This window comes from Gymnodraco acuticeps, unplaced genomic scaffold (genome assembly GCF_902827175.1).
Source record: "Gymnodraco acuticeps unplaced genomic scaffold, fGymAcu1.1, whole genome shotgun sequence".
In the NCBI taxonomy this organism is placed as follows: Eukaryota; Metazoa; Chordata; class Actinopteri; order Perciformes; family Bathydraconidae; genus Gymnodraco; species Gymnodraco acuticeps.
Genome location: NW_022991091.1, coordinates 2,740,031 through 2,755,114, shown reverse-complemented (window position 1 = coordinate 2,755,114; position 15,084 = coordinate 2,740,031). Strand labels below are relative to the sequence as shown.

At 42.6% G+C, this 15,084-nt stretch overlaps 1 protein-coding gene across 1 annotated transcript in view; it reads right to left on the bottom strand.

Annotated features, from left to right (window-relative positions):
- Positions 1-15,084, bottom strand: part of thsd7ba (thrombospondin, type I, domain containing 7Ba) — a 176,224-nt gene that overhangs the window by 18,289 nt on the left and 142,851 nt on the right. Inside the window, exons 16-18 of the mRNA XM_034236864.1 lie at positions 13,968-13,973; positions 12,076-12,209; positions 10,903-11,059 (exon numbers count right to left, since the gene is read on the bottom strand). Coding sequence (XP_034092755.1) covers positions 10,903-11,059; positions 12,076-12,209; positions 13,968-13,973 — 297 coding nt within the window. The remainder of the gene's footprint in view (positions 1-10,902; positions 11,060-12,075; positions 12,210-13,967; positions 13,974-15,084) is intronic.

The window sequence follows — 15,084 nt, the reverse complement described above, 5'->3', positions numbered from 1 at the left end:
ATTCCAATTTCAATAGTAAAACCCCATTATGCACTTTTACCATCTTAACCTCATCATCCCAACCTTGTTCCAGAATCTTGAAAATCCACACAGAAAATAATCTTTTCTCTTGATATGACATTATCTATCTAACTATGATGTACATCCTAGAGATAGTATCCTATAAATATGATCAAGTATCTCCGCGTTGTGAAACTTTAGACTTTAAAATACCTTAGTTTCTGTGTAATCCTTTTTAAACAAGGTGTTATTTCTTTTATGGGAAACTCCACAGTGTGCACATTTACTGACAGAAATCTGTATCAACATCCTCTTATATCACCCACCTGAGGCCTTTGAAAGAACTGGGACACTTGTTTGAATGGAATTCAACATAACTTGACAGGGAATAAGCTAACTGCTGCCTACAGTGTTAATAAAGGCTGTCATTTCTGTCTGAATGATCCTGCAGAGAAGGCAACATGGCAGATACCTGCATTTACTGCATTATTGACTTGTATGCAGGGCTGTTGAAGGCTGATGAAGAGGGATAATTATTAAAATATTAATTGAGTGCCACATTTACCTAGCATCTACAAGGGACATGCAATGCAAATCACCCACAACAGTGGAAATCTGTGAAGAGAGAAGGTAATAATGTGTGAAAATGTGTGGAGGAACTGTCAGCTCTGAGGAAAGAAGAAAGATTCCTCTGATACATTTCTCTGCGTTGAGCTGTATTTGCCCCTCTGCTCCTGATGCTTCACACCATGCACCTCCATCACTGTCACCTCCTAATGAGGGGCCTCTGTGTGAGGCTCATGAATCAGCTGCAGTCGTTGAGCCCCTAATGTTTTCACACCAACTGTCACACAGCCTTGCACATGCCTTTGTATGCAACAAACAGGAGATCCTACAATCGGAATGCTAAAATGCACGTTTGGTTGTTGACGTAAAAGAGCCAAAGTTTAGAAAAATCTTCATCCATGCAAATAATAATAACAATAATGGGTTCCATTTATAAAGCACTTCATATTTGATTTCAAATCCCGAAGTGCTACAAGTAGTGAGCATGAACAGTATAAATAAACATTACACAACACGGTAGAATTAATAAAGAGCAATACAAAAATAAAAAATAAATAAAAGGGTGATAAAAAGGTCTAGGCAAAGGCTCTTTTGAAGAGATGGGTTTTGAGGCCTTTTTTAAAAGCCTCCACGGTCTGTGGTGCTCTCATTTGGTCGGGGAGAGCATTCCACAGACTGGGAGCAGCCGAGCAGAAGGCCCGGTCTCCCATAGTACGGAGCTTAGTCCTGGGGGGTTTGATGAAGTTGGAGTTGCTGGAGCGGGTGGTCCGCAAGGAGGTATGGGGGGTGAGGAGTTCCTTGAGGTAGGGAGGGGCAGTTCCATGGACACCCTGGTGGGTGAGGACGGAGACCTTGAATTCGATCCTCAGTTCCACGGGTAGCCAGTGTAGTGCTTTAATGGATGGGGGTGATGTGATCATATTTGCGCACTCTCATCAGGATCCTAGCAGCGCTGTTCTGAATGTATTGGAGCTTCTGGATGCTTTGAAATTGAGGCAAAGAGGAGGCAAATCCTACTTTGATTGAGCTAAGTATCGTTGGTGTTTTTAATTTTTAATTTAGTTGTTTAGCCCCTCATGCTATAATCATGTGTATTTTCTCCATTCCTGTTCATGTGTCTTCTCGCAATTATCACTGGCCCCGTGTATCTCGTAATCGATATAACCGGCCTGCTCTCGTCTATCCCACGTGCTCCACTGAGATCCAACATCTAGTTTCTGGTGGCCTGTGGAACTGCCAGTCAGCTGTTCCTAAGGCTGACTTCATCTCTGGCTACACCTCCCTGCAGTCTCTGGATTTCCTTGCTCTCACTGAGACCTGGATTACTCCATCCAACACATCCACCCCAGCAGCTCTCTCCACTGCATATTCCTTCTCCCATACACCCAGACCCACTGGCAGAGGAGGTGGCACTGGTCTCCTGCTCTCTCCCAAATGGAGCTTTTCCCTCTTCAAGCTACCTAACTTTACTCCTTCCACCTTTGAGTTCCATGCCGTCACAGTAACCCATCCTATACAGTTAACCATTGTTGTTCTCTACCGTCCACCAGGCGCCTTGGGGGACTTCTTGGAGGAATTAGATCATCTCCTCTCACACATCCCTGAAACTGGCCCTCCCGCTGTACTTCTCGGAGACTTCAACCTCCAGATGGGGAAGATAGACGAACTAACATCTCTGTTAACCGCCTTTGCTTTCTCACTCTCTCCGTCCCCACCGACTCATAAAGCTGGCAATGTCCTTGATCTCATATTCTCAAGGAACTGCGCTACTTCTAACCTCTCTGTAAACCCGCTCCACACATCCGATCACTTCTTCATTTCATTCTCTCTATCCCTTTCCAAACATAACAAACTAATCTCTTCCCATCCTACACTTGTCCGCCGTAACCTTCGCTCCCTCTCTCCCTCTACCTTTGTCTCGTCGGTGCTCTCAGCCCTCCCTTCCTCTGATTCGTTCCAACTACTGCCTCCAAACTCTGCTGCAGAAACTCTCCTCTCTACTCTCTCATCCACTCTGGACTCGCTCTGTCCTCTGACATCTCGGCAGGCTCGTCAGTCCCCTCCGGCTCCCTGGCTAAATGATGCACTGCGTGCTAATAGAACCGTCCTTAGGGCAGCAGAGCGGAAATGGTGGAAATCCAAACACCGTGACGACCTCCTAACCTATCAAGCTCTCCTCTCCTCTTTCTCTGCTTCGATCTCTCAGGCAAAAAGCACTTTCTTTCAAGATAAGATCCAATCTTCCTATTCCAATCCTAAAAAACTATTTTCCATCTTCTCCACCCTCTTGGACCCTCCAAAAGCTCCTCCCCCCTCCTCACTTCTGTCAAGCGACTTTGTTACCCACTTTGAAAAAAAGGTTAATGATATTCGCTCTTCTTTTTCTGACTCACCTTTACTCACCGCTGGGTCACCAGACCTTCCTTCCACCAACACACTAACCTCCTTTTCCCCTCTCTCTCCAAGTGAGGTTCTTACCCTCATTACCTCTGCCCGCCCTACCACCTGTCCTCTGGACCCTATCCTTTCAAACCTCCTTCAGACTATCGCTCCTGATATTCTACCGTTTCTCACCCATTTCATCAACACTTCTCTAACTTCTGGTCACTTTCCAAACAGTCTCAAGGAGGCAAGAGTAAACCCTCTCCTAAAGAAACCCACTCTCAACCCGTCTGATGTTATAAACTACAGGCCTGTCTCTCTCCTCCCGTTCCTGTCTAAATCACTTGAACGCGCTGTCTTTAAACAACTCTCCTGTTATCTCAATCAGAACAACCTTCTGGATCCGCACCAGTCTGGTTTCAAGGCAGGTCACTCCACAGAAACTGCTCTCATTGCTGTCACGGAGGAACTGCACACTGCCAAAACTGCATCCCTCTCCTCTGTCATCATCCTGTTGGACCTGTCTGCTGCATTCGACACGGTGAATCATCAGATCCTCCTTCGCACTCTCCAAAAACTTGGAGTTTCAGGCTCTGCACTTTCCCTCCTCACCTCATACCTGAAAGACCGTACCTACAGGGTGACTTGGAGAGGGTCTGAGTCCGACCCTTGTCAATTAACTACGGGGGTCCCTCAGGGCTCTGTTCTTGGTCCCCTCCTCTTCTCCTTGTACACAAACTCGCTCGGATCAGTCATTAGCCCGCATGGTTTTTCTTACCACTGCTACGCTGACGACACCCAATTAATTCTGTCCTTTCCCCGCTCAGAGACCCAGGTCGTCGCACGCATCTCTGCTTGTCTAGCTGACATCTCTCAGTGGATGTCTGCTCACCACCTCAAGCTCAACCTTGACAAGACTGAGCTGCTCTTCCTCCCGGGAAAAGATTGTCCAACTCTTGACCTGACAATCAACATCGGCACCTCAGTTGTTTCCCCGACTCAGACTGCAAGGAATCTGGGTGTGACCCTAGATAACAACCTGTCCTTCACTGCAAACATCGCTGCTACAACCCGTTGCTGCAGATACACGCTTTACAACATCAGGAAGATACGTCCCCAGCTGACTCAGAAAGCGACTCAGGTTCTGGTCCAGGCTCTCGTCATCTCACGCCTAGACTACTGCAACTCCCTCCTGGCTGGTCTACCTGCATGTGCCATCCGACCTCTGCAGCTCATCCAGAATGCAGCGGCTCGTCTGGTTTTCAACCTTCCTAAATTCTCCCACACTACTCCGCTCCTCCGCTCCCTTCACTGGCTTCCGGTAACTGCTAGAATCCACTTCAAGACACTGGTACTTGCTTACCGTGCTGCGAATGGATCTGGCCCTTCCTACATCCAGGACATGGTTAAACCGTACACCCCAGCGCGTGCACTACGCTCTGCATCAGCCAAACGACTCGTTGCGCCCTCGCTGCGAGGGGGACCCAAGTTCCCATCGGCGAAAACACGTGGGTTTGCTGTCCTGGCTCCAAGATGGTGGAATGAGCTCCCCATTGACATCAGGACGGCAGATAGCTTGCACATCTTCCGGCGCAAACTGAAAACTCATCTCTTTCGACTCCACTTCGAGCGTTAGAACGATTAGCGAAGCACTTTTATACTAATAAAGGACTGGATTACCTAAAGCCAGTTGAGTAGCACTTGAAATGTTTGGCTCTATGAAACCTGATATACTTATATGATTCTGTTTTCTTCAAGGTTGTGTCTTCCTGGTCGAATGTACTTATTGTAAGTCGCTTTGGACAAAAGCGTCAGCTAAATGCAATGTAATGTAATGTAATGAAATTAATTTTTCCATTAATTAGCACTTATTTATTAAATATTATGAATATGTCTTTATTATCAGGCTATGTTCCACAATCATTCAAAGTAGCAGTGATAAAACCGCTTCTTAAAAAGCACAACCTCGATCCAGAGGTTTTAGCCAACTATAGACCTATTTCTAATCTTCCGTTCCTCTCAAAAATTCGTGAGAAAGCGGTCGCAAAACAGTTGTGTGATTACTTAAAAAACAATGATTTATTTGAAGCTTTTCAGTCTGGGTTTGGAACACATCATAGCACAGAGACAGCTCTGGTTAAAGTCACAAATGACATTCTAATAGCCTCTGACAAGGGACGTGTCTCTATTCTTGTTTTGCTCGATCTCAGTGCTGCATTTGATACTATCGACCATGATATCTTATTGCAAAGACTAGAGCACTTAGTTGGCATACAGGGAACTGCTTTAGACTGGTTTAGGTCCTATCTATCTGAACGCTCTCAGTTTGTACGTGTCAATGATGAATCTTCCACGCAAACCAAAATTAGCCATGGAGTGCCACAGGGCTCAGTGCTCGGACCTATTTTGTTCACATTATATATGCTTCCGTTAGGCAATATTATAAGGAATCATTCTGTAAACTTTCATTGTTATGCGGATGATACTCAACTATATTTATCAATCAAGCCTGATGAAATTAATCATCTAAATAAAATTCAAGACTGCCTTAAGGACTTAAAAACGTGGATGACCTTAAACTTTTTGATGTTAAACACGACCAAAACTGAAGTTATTGTACTTGGCCCGAAGAATCTACGAAACAAATTATCTAAGGATATACTAACTATGGATGGCATTAATTTGGCCTCCAGTGAGACTGTAAGGAATCTTGGTGTTATATTTGATCAGGATTTATCCTTTAACGCCCACATAAAATCAATTTCAAGGACCGCCTACTTCCATCTACGTAACATTGCAAAAATCAGGCATATCTTGCCTCAAAACGATGCAGAGAAACTAGTCCATGCATTTGTTACTTCAAGGCTGGATTATTGTAACTCTTTATTATCAGGGTGTACCAAGAAGTCAGTCAAGTCGCTTCAGCTGATTCAAAATGCTGCAGCTCGTGTACTAACCAGAGTTAGGAAAAGGGACCACATTACTCCTGTTCTGGCTGCCTTACACTGGCTCCCTATAGAACACAGGATATAATTTAAAATTCTTCTTCTCGCCTACAAAGCCCTTAATGGGCAGGCGCCATCTTACCTTAAAGAACTCATTATACCCTACTGTCCTACTAGGGCATTGCGTTCCAAGAATGCAGGGTTGTTGGTTGTTCCTAGAGTCTCTAAAAGTACAATGGGAGCCAGAGCCTTTTCTTATCAAGCTCCACATTTGTGGAATCAGCTTCCAGTTTGTGTTCGGGGCGGCAGACACCCTATCCGTTTTTAAGAGTGCGCTTAAGACCTTCCTTTTTGATAAAGCTTATAGTTAGGGCTGATTAGATCCAGCCCCTAGTTTTGCTGATATAGGCTTAGTTTGTCGGGGGACATCTTACTTCTTCCTTCTCTCTGTCTATACCTGTGTACTCTCATGTTCCGATTAACCCAGCTTCCCCAAATGTCTTTCTTTTTGGTGTCTATATACGCCGGGATCCGGAGTCATGGATGATCCTGCGCTCCTCTGTCCTGGATCGCGAGCCCTGGATCTTGAGTCGTGGCTGTGGTCCTGGATCATAGGTCCTGGATGGATATCCTCGTGGATTCATCTTCCTATTATACACACATGCATTTCCAAACATTTGGACTACCTATGTTGCAAATGTATTATCTTTTCAATTTACACACGGCATCTATTGCACGTCTGTCCGTCCTGGGAGAGGGATCCCTCCTCTGTTGCTCTCCCTGAGGTTTCTCCAATTTTTCCCTTTAAACTGTGGGTTTTCTCCGGAAGTTTTTCCTTGTACGATGTGAGGGTCTAAGGACAGAGGGTGTCATATTGTCATACTTATATTTTGTACAAACTGTAAAGTCCACTGAGACAAATGTAACATTTGTGATATTGGGCTATATAAATAAACATTGATTGATTGATTGATTGATTTTGTTAGGGATCCCGATGAGGAGTGCATTGCAGTAGTCCAGCCTGGAGGAGACAAAGGCATGGACCAGCTTTTCGGCGTCAGACAGAGTGAGTGTGGGGCGGAGTTTGGCGATGTTCCTGAGGTGATAAAAGGAGTTATTGCACAGCTGTTTAATGTGGGCCTCAAAGGTCAGATGGGCGTCCATTTTAACACCCAGGTTGGTGACTATTGAGGAGAGGGTAATGTCCTGGCCGGAGAAGGTGATGGTGGTGATGGTGGATGACCGAACCTGGTGTGGGGTGCCAACTATAATGGCTTCGGTCTTGGAGCTGTTGAGTTTCAGGAAGTTTTGCTTCATCCACGCCTGTATCTCCTCCAGGCAGGCAGTGAGTGTGGGTGTGGGTGAAGGCAGGGCTGCAGAGGAGGTAGGGTTGATCCTGAGGTACAGTTGGGTGTCATCAGCGTAGCAATAGAATGATACTCCATGTCGGCTGATGATAGAGCCAAGGGGGAGCATGTAGAGTGTGAAGAGGGTGGGGCCGAGAACTGATCCTTGAGGGACACCACAGGTGACGTTGTGGGTACCCGACTCTGCCTCGCCCAAGGAGACGTACTCTGTTCTCCCGGTGAGGTATGATCTGAACCAGTCAAGGGGAGAGTCAGAGAGTCCGATGGTGGAGTGCAGACGATGGACGAGGATGCCGTGATCGACGGTGTCGAAAGCTGCAGTGAGATCGAGGAGGATGAGGAGAGAGGGAGAGCCAGCATCAGCCGTCATCAGCAGGTCGTTGGTGACCCTGACCAGGGCAGTTTCTGTGCTGTGGCCTGAGCGGAAACCAGACTGGAACTTCTCAAATAAGTTGTTGGAGTTTAGGTGGTCCTGGAGCTGAGCAGCAACTAGTTTTTCCAGCACCTTTGATAGAAAAGGAAGGTTGGAAATGGGTCTGTAGTTGGCCAGGACACCCGGGTCAAGGGAAGGTTTTTTGAGACGAGGTTTGATGACAGCGGTTTTTAGGGCAGAGGGGACATGGCCAGCCTGGAGTGAGAGGTTTACGATCTTAGTGATCATGGGGCTCATGGTACAGATGTACGATTTTACAAGAGCTGACGGAAGGGGGTCCAGGACACAGGTGGAGGGCTTCATCCTCCTAATGATGCCCTCAACCTCTCGCTGAGAGATGTCCGTGAAACAGCGAAGATTTGCTAAAGCAAAAGCTTCCAAACTGTAAACTGAGTGGTGTCACAGGGAGTACGCTCACTCCTGATGTGCAGTATGTTTGCAAGATGAAAACACACACCGGTAATGAGAGCTGATGGATTTTGTTTTCCTGCCTCACAGGTCACGGTAGGCAATTTGTTTTCTCTTCATTTCAGTTCATTATATATAATATATATAAGTTTTATAACATTACTGAATACTGTTTCCTAAATTAACATATACAATTCCGAAAAAAGTGCCTCCATAAACATTCATCTGTTTGCATCTTGCTATTTATTTATCTATATCATATTTCATTTACGTGTATATAGACTCTTCTTGCACTATTTCTATTTTATTGTATTTACTTGCACATCTTACAACATTCTCTTGTAGTATTTTATTTATATTCTGTTATTTCTTGCACTATTTGTATTGGTTTTATCTGTTCTATGTCCTATATATATTCCTGTTGCATTGTTGGAGGAGCCTGGGACAGGTTTTCATTGCCATATCTACATAGTAGCTGCTGTGCATATGACAATAAAGCCTCGAATCTTGGTTTCTTTTGGCGGAAAGTGTAGGGCATTATCTCACATGAGCCTTATTTCAATAAAAATATGTATTGATGATATGTACTCATAACATAATAACATTGTGTAAAAACAAAACTTTAATGAAGTATGTTTACTTCACCATAAAGATCGCACTGTCTGGGTTTATTATCGATTGTATGGTTTTGCTTCTATTCTATAGGGTATGGCAGCTAAATGCGATCCCCCATAATAGCATTTGTATTGACACAGTTGGCTTTTACATACATAAAACATTTAGTGTTATTAAGCATTACTGTGTCACCCTCGGACCCCCACAATCCCACAATGCTCATTCCAGCTGAGTACAGGAATGGCCCAGGGCTGTACAACTACTCCATGTTCATTAAGAAAAACAGTGGACTTGCCTTTTTACACCAAACATTTCTGTGTTCACAAAAGTTAGTGTGCGAAATAAAACACTTATGTTTCTTCCAGGACATCAGGAAGTAGGATGTGTCTTTTTAAGATTAGCATTAATGTCTTGATGAATAATGACCCACTCAACAGTTGTCACAAAGGTGCTTTCTCTATGAAAGCATGGTGGGTTTATTCTGTACTTAATGGAAAGATTTAGTTGAGGAGTTTTGCAAATGTGAGGTTTATAGAACATTTGTAGAATGCAATAACTGTTAACCTTTGACTCTTCTTCTACCAGTGGTGTTTTATAATTAAAACTATGATGTATAAATGTATAGAGCCTTCGTTAGATTTAGAAACCGTTGCGGTTCAATTCATGCAGACAATTGTGAGCAGAATAAATTCACTTTGATGTGTTTTGTTCTATTGGGAAAGGGCTCGGTATATTGTAATATAAAATACATTTTATTGTTTCATTATCATTGTGTAAAATCTCACATCCCAAGTTATCTTACATATTTTTATGGTATGAGTTTCACTGCTTCCTAGTGTCCTAAAATCGATTGTTAAAGCAAAATAAACAATAAATAAACATTGATTGATTGATTGATTGAGTACCATTTCATTGTAAAACAAGACTGAATTCTTGTTTATGAGCTCTGCCTACTTCAGAAGTCATCCTCTCTACACACTGTATTGCACTACATGTGTTAAATGTTTTCTGGGTTGATTTAACTGTCGAAACAAATCACCAGTAACAGTTTATAAGGCTGTCACAGTTTAATGAGCTTTCTAGTGAACAGTTTAAGCATTATTTTATAGGCAAATTCATTAGATGGCTCATTTTTACTGATGTTAAAATGTCTGCCAAAGCTTGCTCACTAAAAGATTGAATGAGACAAAATGTCTGTGGAGAAAACTCGGACTAAGTAAGTCATCTCTCTCTCTATCTCTTTTTCCCACTCTGCTCTTGCTCTGACTCCAATGTTCCGGTCCACTGAGCTGTTGTGTTTGACAGGAAACATATAACACGCCTACGTGGCCGGGTGACCAGTAGCCTGGGGCTGGACACACAGGGCGACCTGTGCTAAGTTTAAGACTGAGGGCATCGAAAATTGGAGGCACATTATTACACTCAATTTCATTTGCAGTACCAAAAGAGCAGTTTCAAACCACACAAGGTTACAGAGCAGCTGCTGGTACACTCAAGAGATCTTAAGAACATTTACTTTTATTAGTAACAATTACAAACATCTCCATCATGTGTAATTAAAATATGTAGAATATATCAACCTATATTAAAAAATATTTTTAACCTTACATTTTTTAGAAAGACTTATGAAACATTCTTGTTTTTTTTTACTGTTTTAATCTGCAGCTGTTGATCATTTGAATTGCTAAATCTATTGCAAGACTAAATAATTGGAGTGGCGTCTAATTACAAACATCACAAATGTCAATGTCACAAACCAGTTGAAACTGGAAATGTGATGACTTATGACCAGCAGCCCAACAACCCATTCATTTGAAATGATATGTACAGGTTTAAAAAGTGAGAAAGACAGACATTTTGTTTTAGCGTATCTTAAACAATTAGCTCACTTTTCTGAATATTAACAAAGAAAAATAATTAAATAATAAATATTTAACTACATGACAAAATGGAAAAACATGTCAAATATAACTTCCCACTAAGATATTAAATACAATATTTATTTCAAATACACCAATAATGTCATGGATGTTTAAAAATGTGTAAAAAAACTAAAAACTTCTCTGAAAAAACTGTGTTCGCTTTTATGCTGATAACACTGGACATGTTTTCAATGATACCAATAAATGATCCCACTTTGCACGTCAACCTATCAACCAACCAAGGAAACAGTAAGTCAACTCACCACAGGGCAGTTGGTCCAGGAACCCCAGGGTGCCATGACGCAGTCGTTGGGGCAGGCCAGGAAGCAGACCTGAGCTGTGGGGGGGGTTTCCTCCTGATCACACAGACTGTCCTCCAGCGTGCTGTTCTCCCCACTTGCTGCAGTCTGCCTCACACACCTAGCAGAGCAGCAGATGCAGCTTTATAACTAGTCTCATGGGCACTCCTAACTGGGTCCTTTTTTGAGTTTTCATACACATTTATAAGTTTCTACAGTTGCGTTTTTGCAAGTTGTTTATTTCAAAAGTCTCCACAATTTTGTTTTCAATGTGTCTAGGCTCTCCAAATATGTTGCTGCATAAAACTGAAATGGTTTTGATAAAAAGTACTCTTTTCACTACATCAATGGCAACTTTGTTTTTAATTTCAAAAGACTGAGTATTGCATGAAAACAGACTGTAATATTTACCATTGAATCTAGACCTTAGGCTGTAAACAGATTAGATATTTAGAAAATAATGGTGTGTGTGGTAAAATCATCACAAATCAGATACACTTTTAGCATATTTTCTCTTCCTGTTAAAAGATGTGACAAACCTGAAAAACAGGCAGGTGTTTAAGTTTCAAACTGTATGCACATTTAAAAAATGTGGAAAATAAGAGGCAATTTCTAACTCCAAGATTGTTGGTCTACCAAAATGCAGATGTATAAGCCTTTTCAACAGCTAGGTAGTTGGTTGGGACTCATTTACCTCACACTCAAAGGTAGGCTTATACTAAACAAGACCAATTAAATTGCTTTTCACACAATAACACCCACCCTCTGATGGAGCATAATCCAAAACCAACACTTGTAGATGTTTCCTGCAGAAAAAAGGACATACCTTCACTGCTTCCCTCTGTGGCAATTTTAAACAGCACTAAAAAGGCACTGTGGAAAACCTAACAACTCTCATTAGTAAGCAGCAGTTTGTTTCAACTGTTTGTTTTCCCCTGGCATTACAAGTGTCAGGATGGGTGTGAGTGCCAGCTACAGGTGTGAGTGCCAGCTACAGGTGTGAGTGCCAGCTACAGGTGTGAGTGCCAGCTACAGGTGTGAGTGCCAGCTACAGGTGTGAGTGCCAGCTACAGGACTGTTGCCAGTGTGTGTTGTGGTGCCAGGCTAGCAGCGCACTAAGCTAACCCGCTCACTGACCTGATCTTGCGACTCTGGACTCCCTCCCCGCAGGCTGGCAGGTCGTCCACAGTGTTGATGGTACAAATGGACCAGTGCTCGATCCTCCACTCATATTGGCCGCAGTCACGGTGGCACGGCACAGCCTCGTACACCTGCACACGTACATGCAAATCCACGCATGAACAAATTCACACACATACACACAAGGAAAAGGACACACATGGGGGATTATAGAACGTTTTGGGGAATATAAAACATATTTGGGACACTTTCACTTTCATAATACACAATACATAATGTAACACTAAGAGAAAAAGCAACAAGGCATCATTTCTTGCCCTTTTCTTGAAACCATATGTCAACATGCCACTTGAAATTACAACATATGGTAGCATTCTCTTCTTGTATTCAAAATCAAACACTTGCCCTTTATGACATTTTGTCCCTGTGGACGTTAGTTTAGTATACATTACCCAGTAATCCTTTTTGTATCTGGAAAAGGACCCTGATATTTTCTACATTCAGTGTTGGAATATAATGTGAGTATCAGAAATGAAAAGGATTATTCAACTCCAGAAAAGAGCACCTTTTACCACAGTGGGGCTCTGAACTTACAAATGAGCACTGCAGGAAAGGACACAAATGTATTATGACTAACACTATTCATACTTTAATAAGACCCATGTATAATATGGAGGGAACAGCATGCGATGTGTGAAAGGAAAATGACCATGGCAGTAAGGCCCTTCAGCCGAGGATGCAGTTGGCTGGATGTAGAGCCTATTCTCTTCCTCCCTCTCAACCTGTGACTCTGGCATGGCTCTGTTACCAAGGGAGCAGCTAGCGCAATGCTCCTGTAAACACATGTTTACTCTCTATTTATGTAACAGTCTGCCACAGTAAAAGGTATACTCTAGAGGACAATTTGTGGAAAAAGCTATGACAAGCTGTAATGGGTGTGCAAGTGTGTGTGTGTGTGTGTGTGTGTGTGTGTGTGTGTGTGTGTGTGTGTGTGTGTGTGTGTGTGTGTGTGTGTGTGTGTGTGTGTGTGTGTGTGTGTGTGTGTGTGTGTGTGTGCTACAGACTGTAGAGAGGGAATGAGTGTTGAGTATTCCCTCTCCTAGAGGCCACACAGATGCCTATTACACACCCTCATCATCTCCCATCTGTCCCTGCAGATGCCCCTGTTGGGTAAACTGGCAAATGCTCTGCACTTTCTACACCACTACTGTAGAAACACAATTCCAGCTTAACAGGGCATTTTCAAAAAAAGCAATACGATAATCTAGTTACTTCCCTGAAATGCAGACACTTTTTACTGAGCACCTATGCAATTTCTATAATCAGAAATCATGTGACCATTACACTCGCAACATTGGTTATAGTGGCATAACACAAAAGGTGTCAAACGTTTTTTCGGTGCATTCCGACACGGAAGTACTGGATTCTAGACTGAAGTACATCTTACAGTAGGTCGCACACATTTACGAAGATGAATAGGCTATCATAAAAAATCAGCTAATAGAGAGTAGACCAACATCTCTCATTGGTTAAATGAGCAATATCGATTAATCTCTATCCTCTGCTCTTTTGCTCGGCTTTAGACACTTTTGATAGCTAATACAAAATGATATTACACGGCTCTGCACACCCTCAAAAACTTTATCCTACTATTGGAATAATTGTGTAAAGTAAGTCCTTCTTTAGAAAATGCCAATCTGAGTCTCTCCAGTTAATACGCAGATGAAATATCATCCCAATGCACTTCACATCCATGTATCACTCTCTCTTTTAAACTAATGTTATTTTTCTCGACCAAAAGGGTCACAGGAGTGTATGTGACACATCCAACATGCATTTAGTCTTCATTAGCTATAGCAGAGTATATGTACAGAATGAACGGCACTGACCTGAGCCTGCGTGGATGTCCATATTAGCAGTGCATGACAAGCCAGAAGTTGGGCAGGGGAGAGAAGAACAATGATATGATCATTAGTTTAGATTTTGCCCGCAGTGACAGCAATGCATAGTTTTGCGCAAATTAGATTTGTTTTCTTCTCGAAAAACTGCATTCTGCTGCTGAGTGTTTCATTAATGACGGTATAAGAGGATGAAATACTTCATCATTTGCAGTGAATCTAGAGATATTTTGCCAAACTGAATGATTCATTTTAAGTGCTGCAGTTGGTTGCAACAGCTGTGCAATGGCCGGCCCTGCAGCTGAAGGCGACTCTGAGAAATTAATTTGTCTTGAGATGGCGAGAGGGAAGTCAGCGCGAATGAGCATATATCGGAGGTGTGCTCTGTATCCAAACAAGGTTACTAAAAGTGATTGTTGTGTTGTCGACAAGAAAACCAATTTTTCACAGTTAAAGGAACTTTATAAAATCAAATCTCTGACCCAAGACAGAACTAAGTTTGCTGCCTGTAATGATACAACCTAAGATACTGGTCTATCTGTCTCACAGAAAGCTAAATATGGTAAGCTTAATGCAGTGACAAATGGTCATAGCTATATGTATGCTGCAAAGCATATAATCTGTCTTCATTCATTCCTTCATGCACTCGCCCTGGATCAGCTTAAAAGTATCCTAATTCCTGTTCTTAAATGGCAAAATAATGTCTGTGCATTGAAATGTCTCAGCAAACGTGTATTGCATGTAAAGTAAATTGCACTATTTGGAAACTTTCTACATTTTTTCTCTTTAGAAAAACGAAATACAACTTCAAACGTGCTAAAAACTCCATGCAAACATACATCATGTAAATATAGGCTGTTGGTGCGTACAACAATATATATGTATACAAGTAAACACACATACAGAAAGACACATGAGAGGCAGCAACAACCCCTCTGCAGGAATGGCACATTCTTATTATTGTAAACAGAGAGAGCCTTAGAGAGGAGCACAGTCTTCGTTAAATCTCATTAACTGTCATAGTGTGACTACAACTTCAAATAGACCGCGCTATAACTGTCAAAAGGCCCACGGATGAGTTCGAAACAATGGGTCTTATGAGGAACAG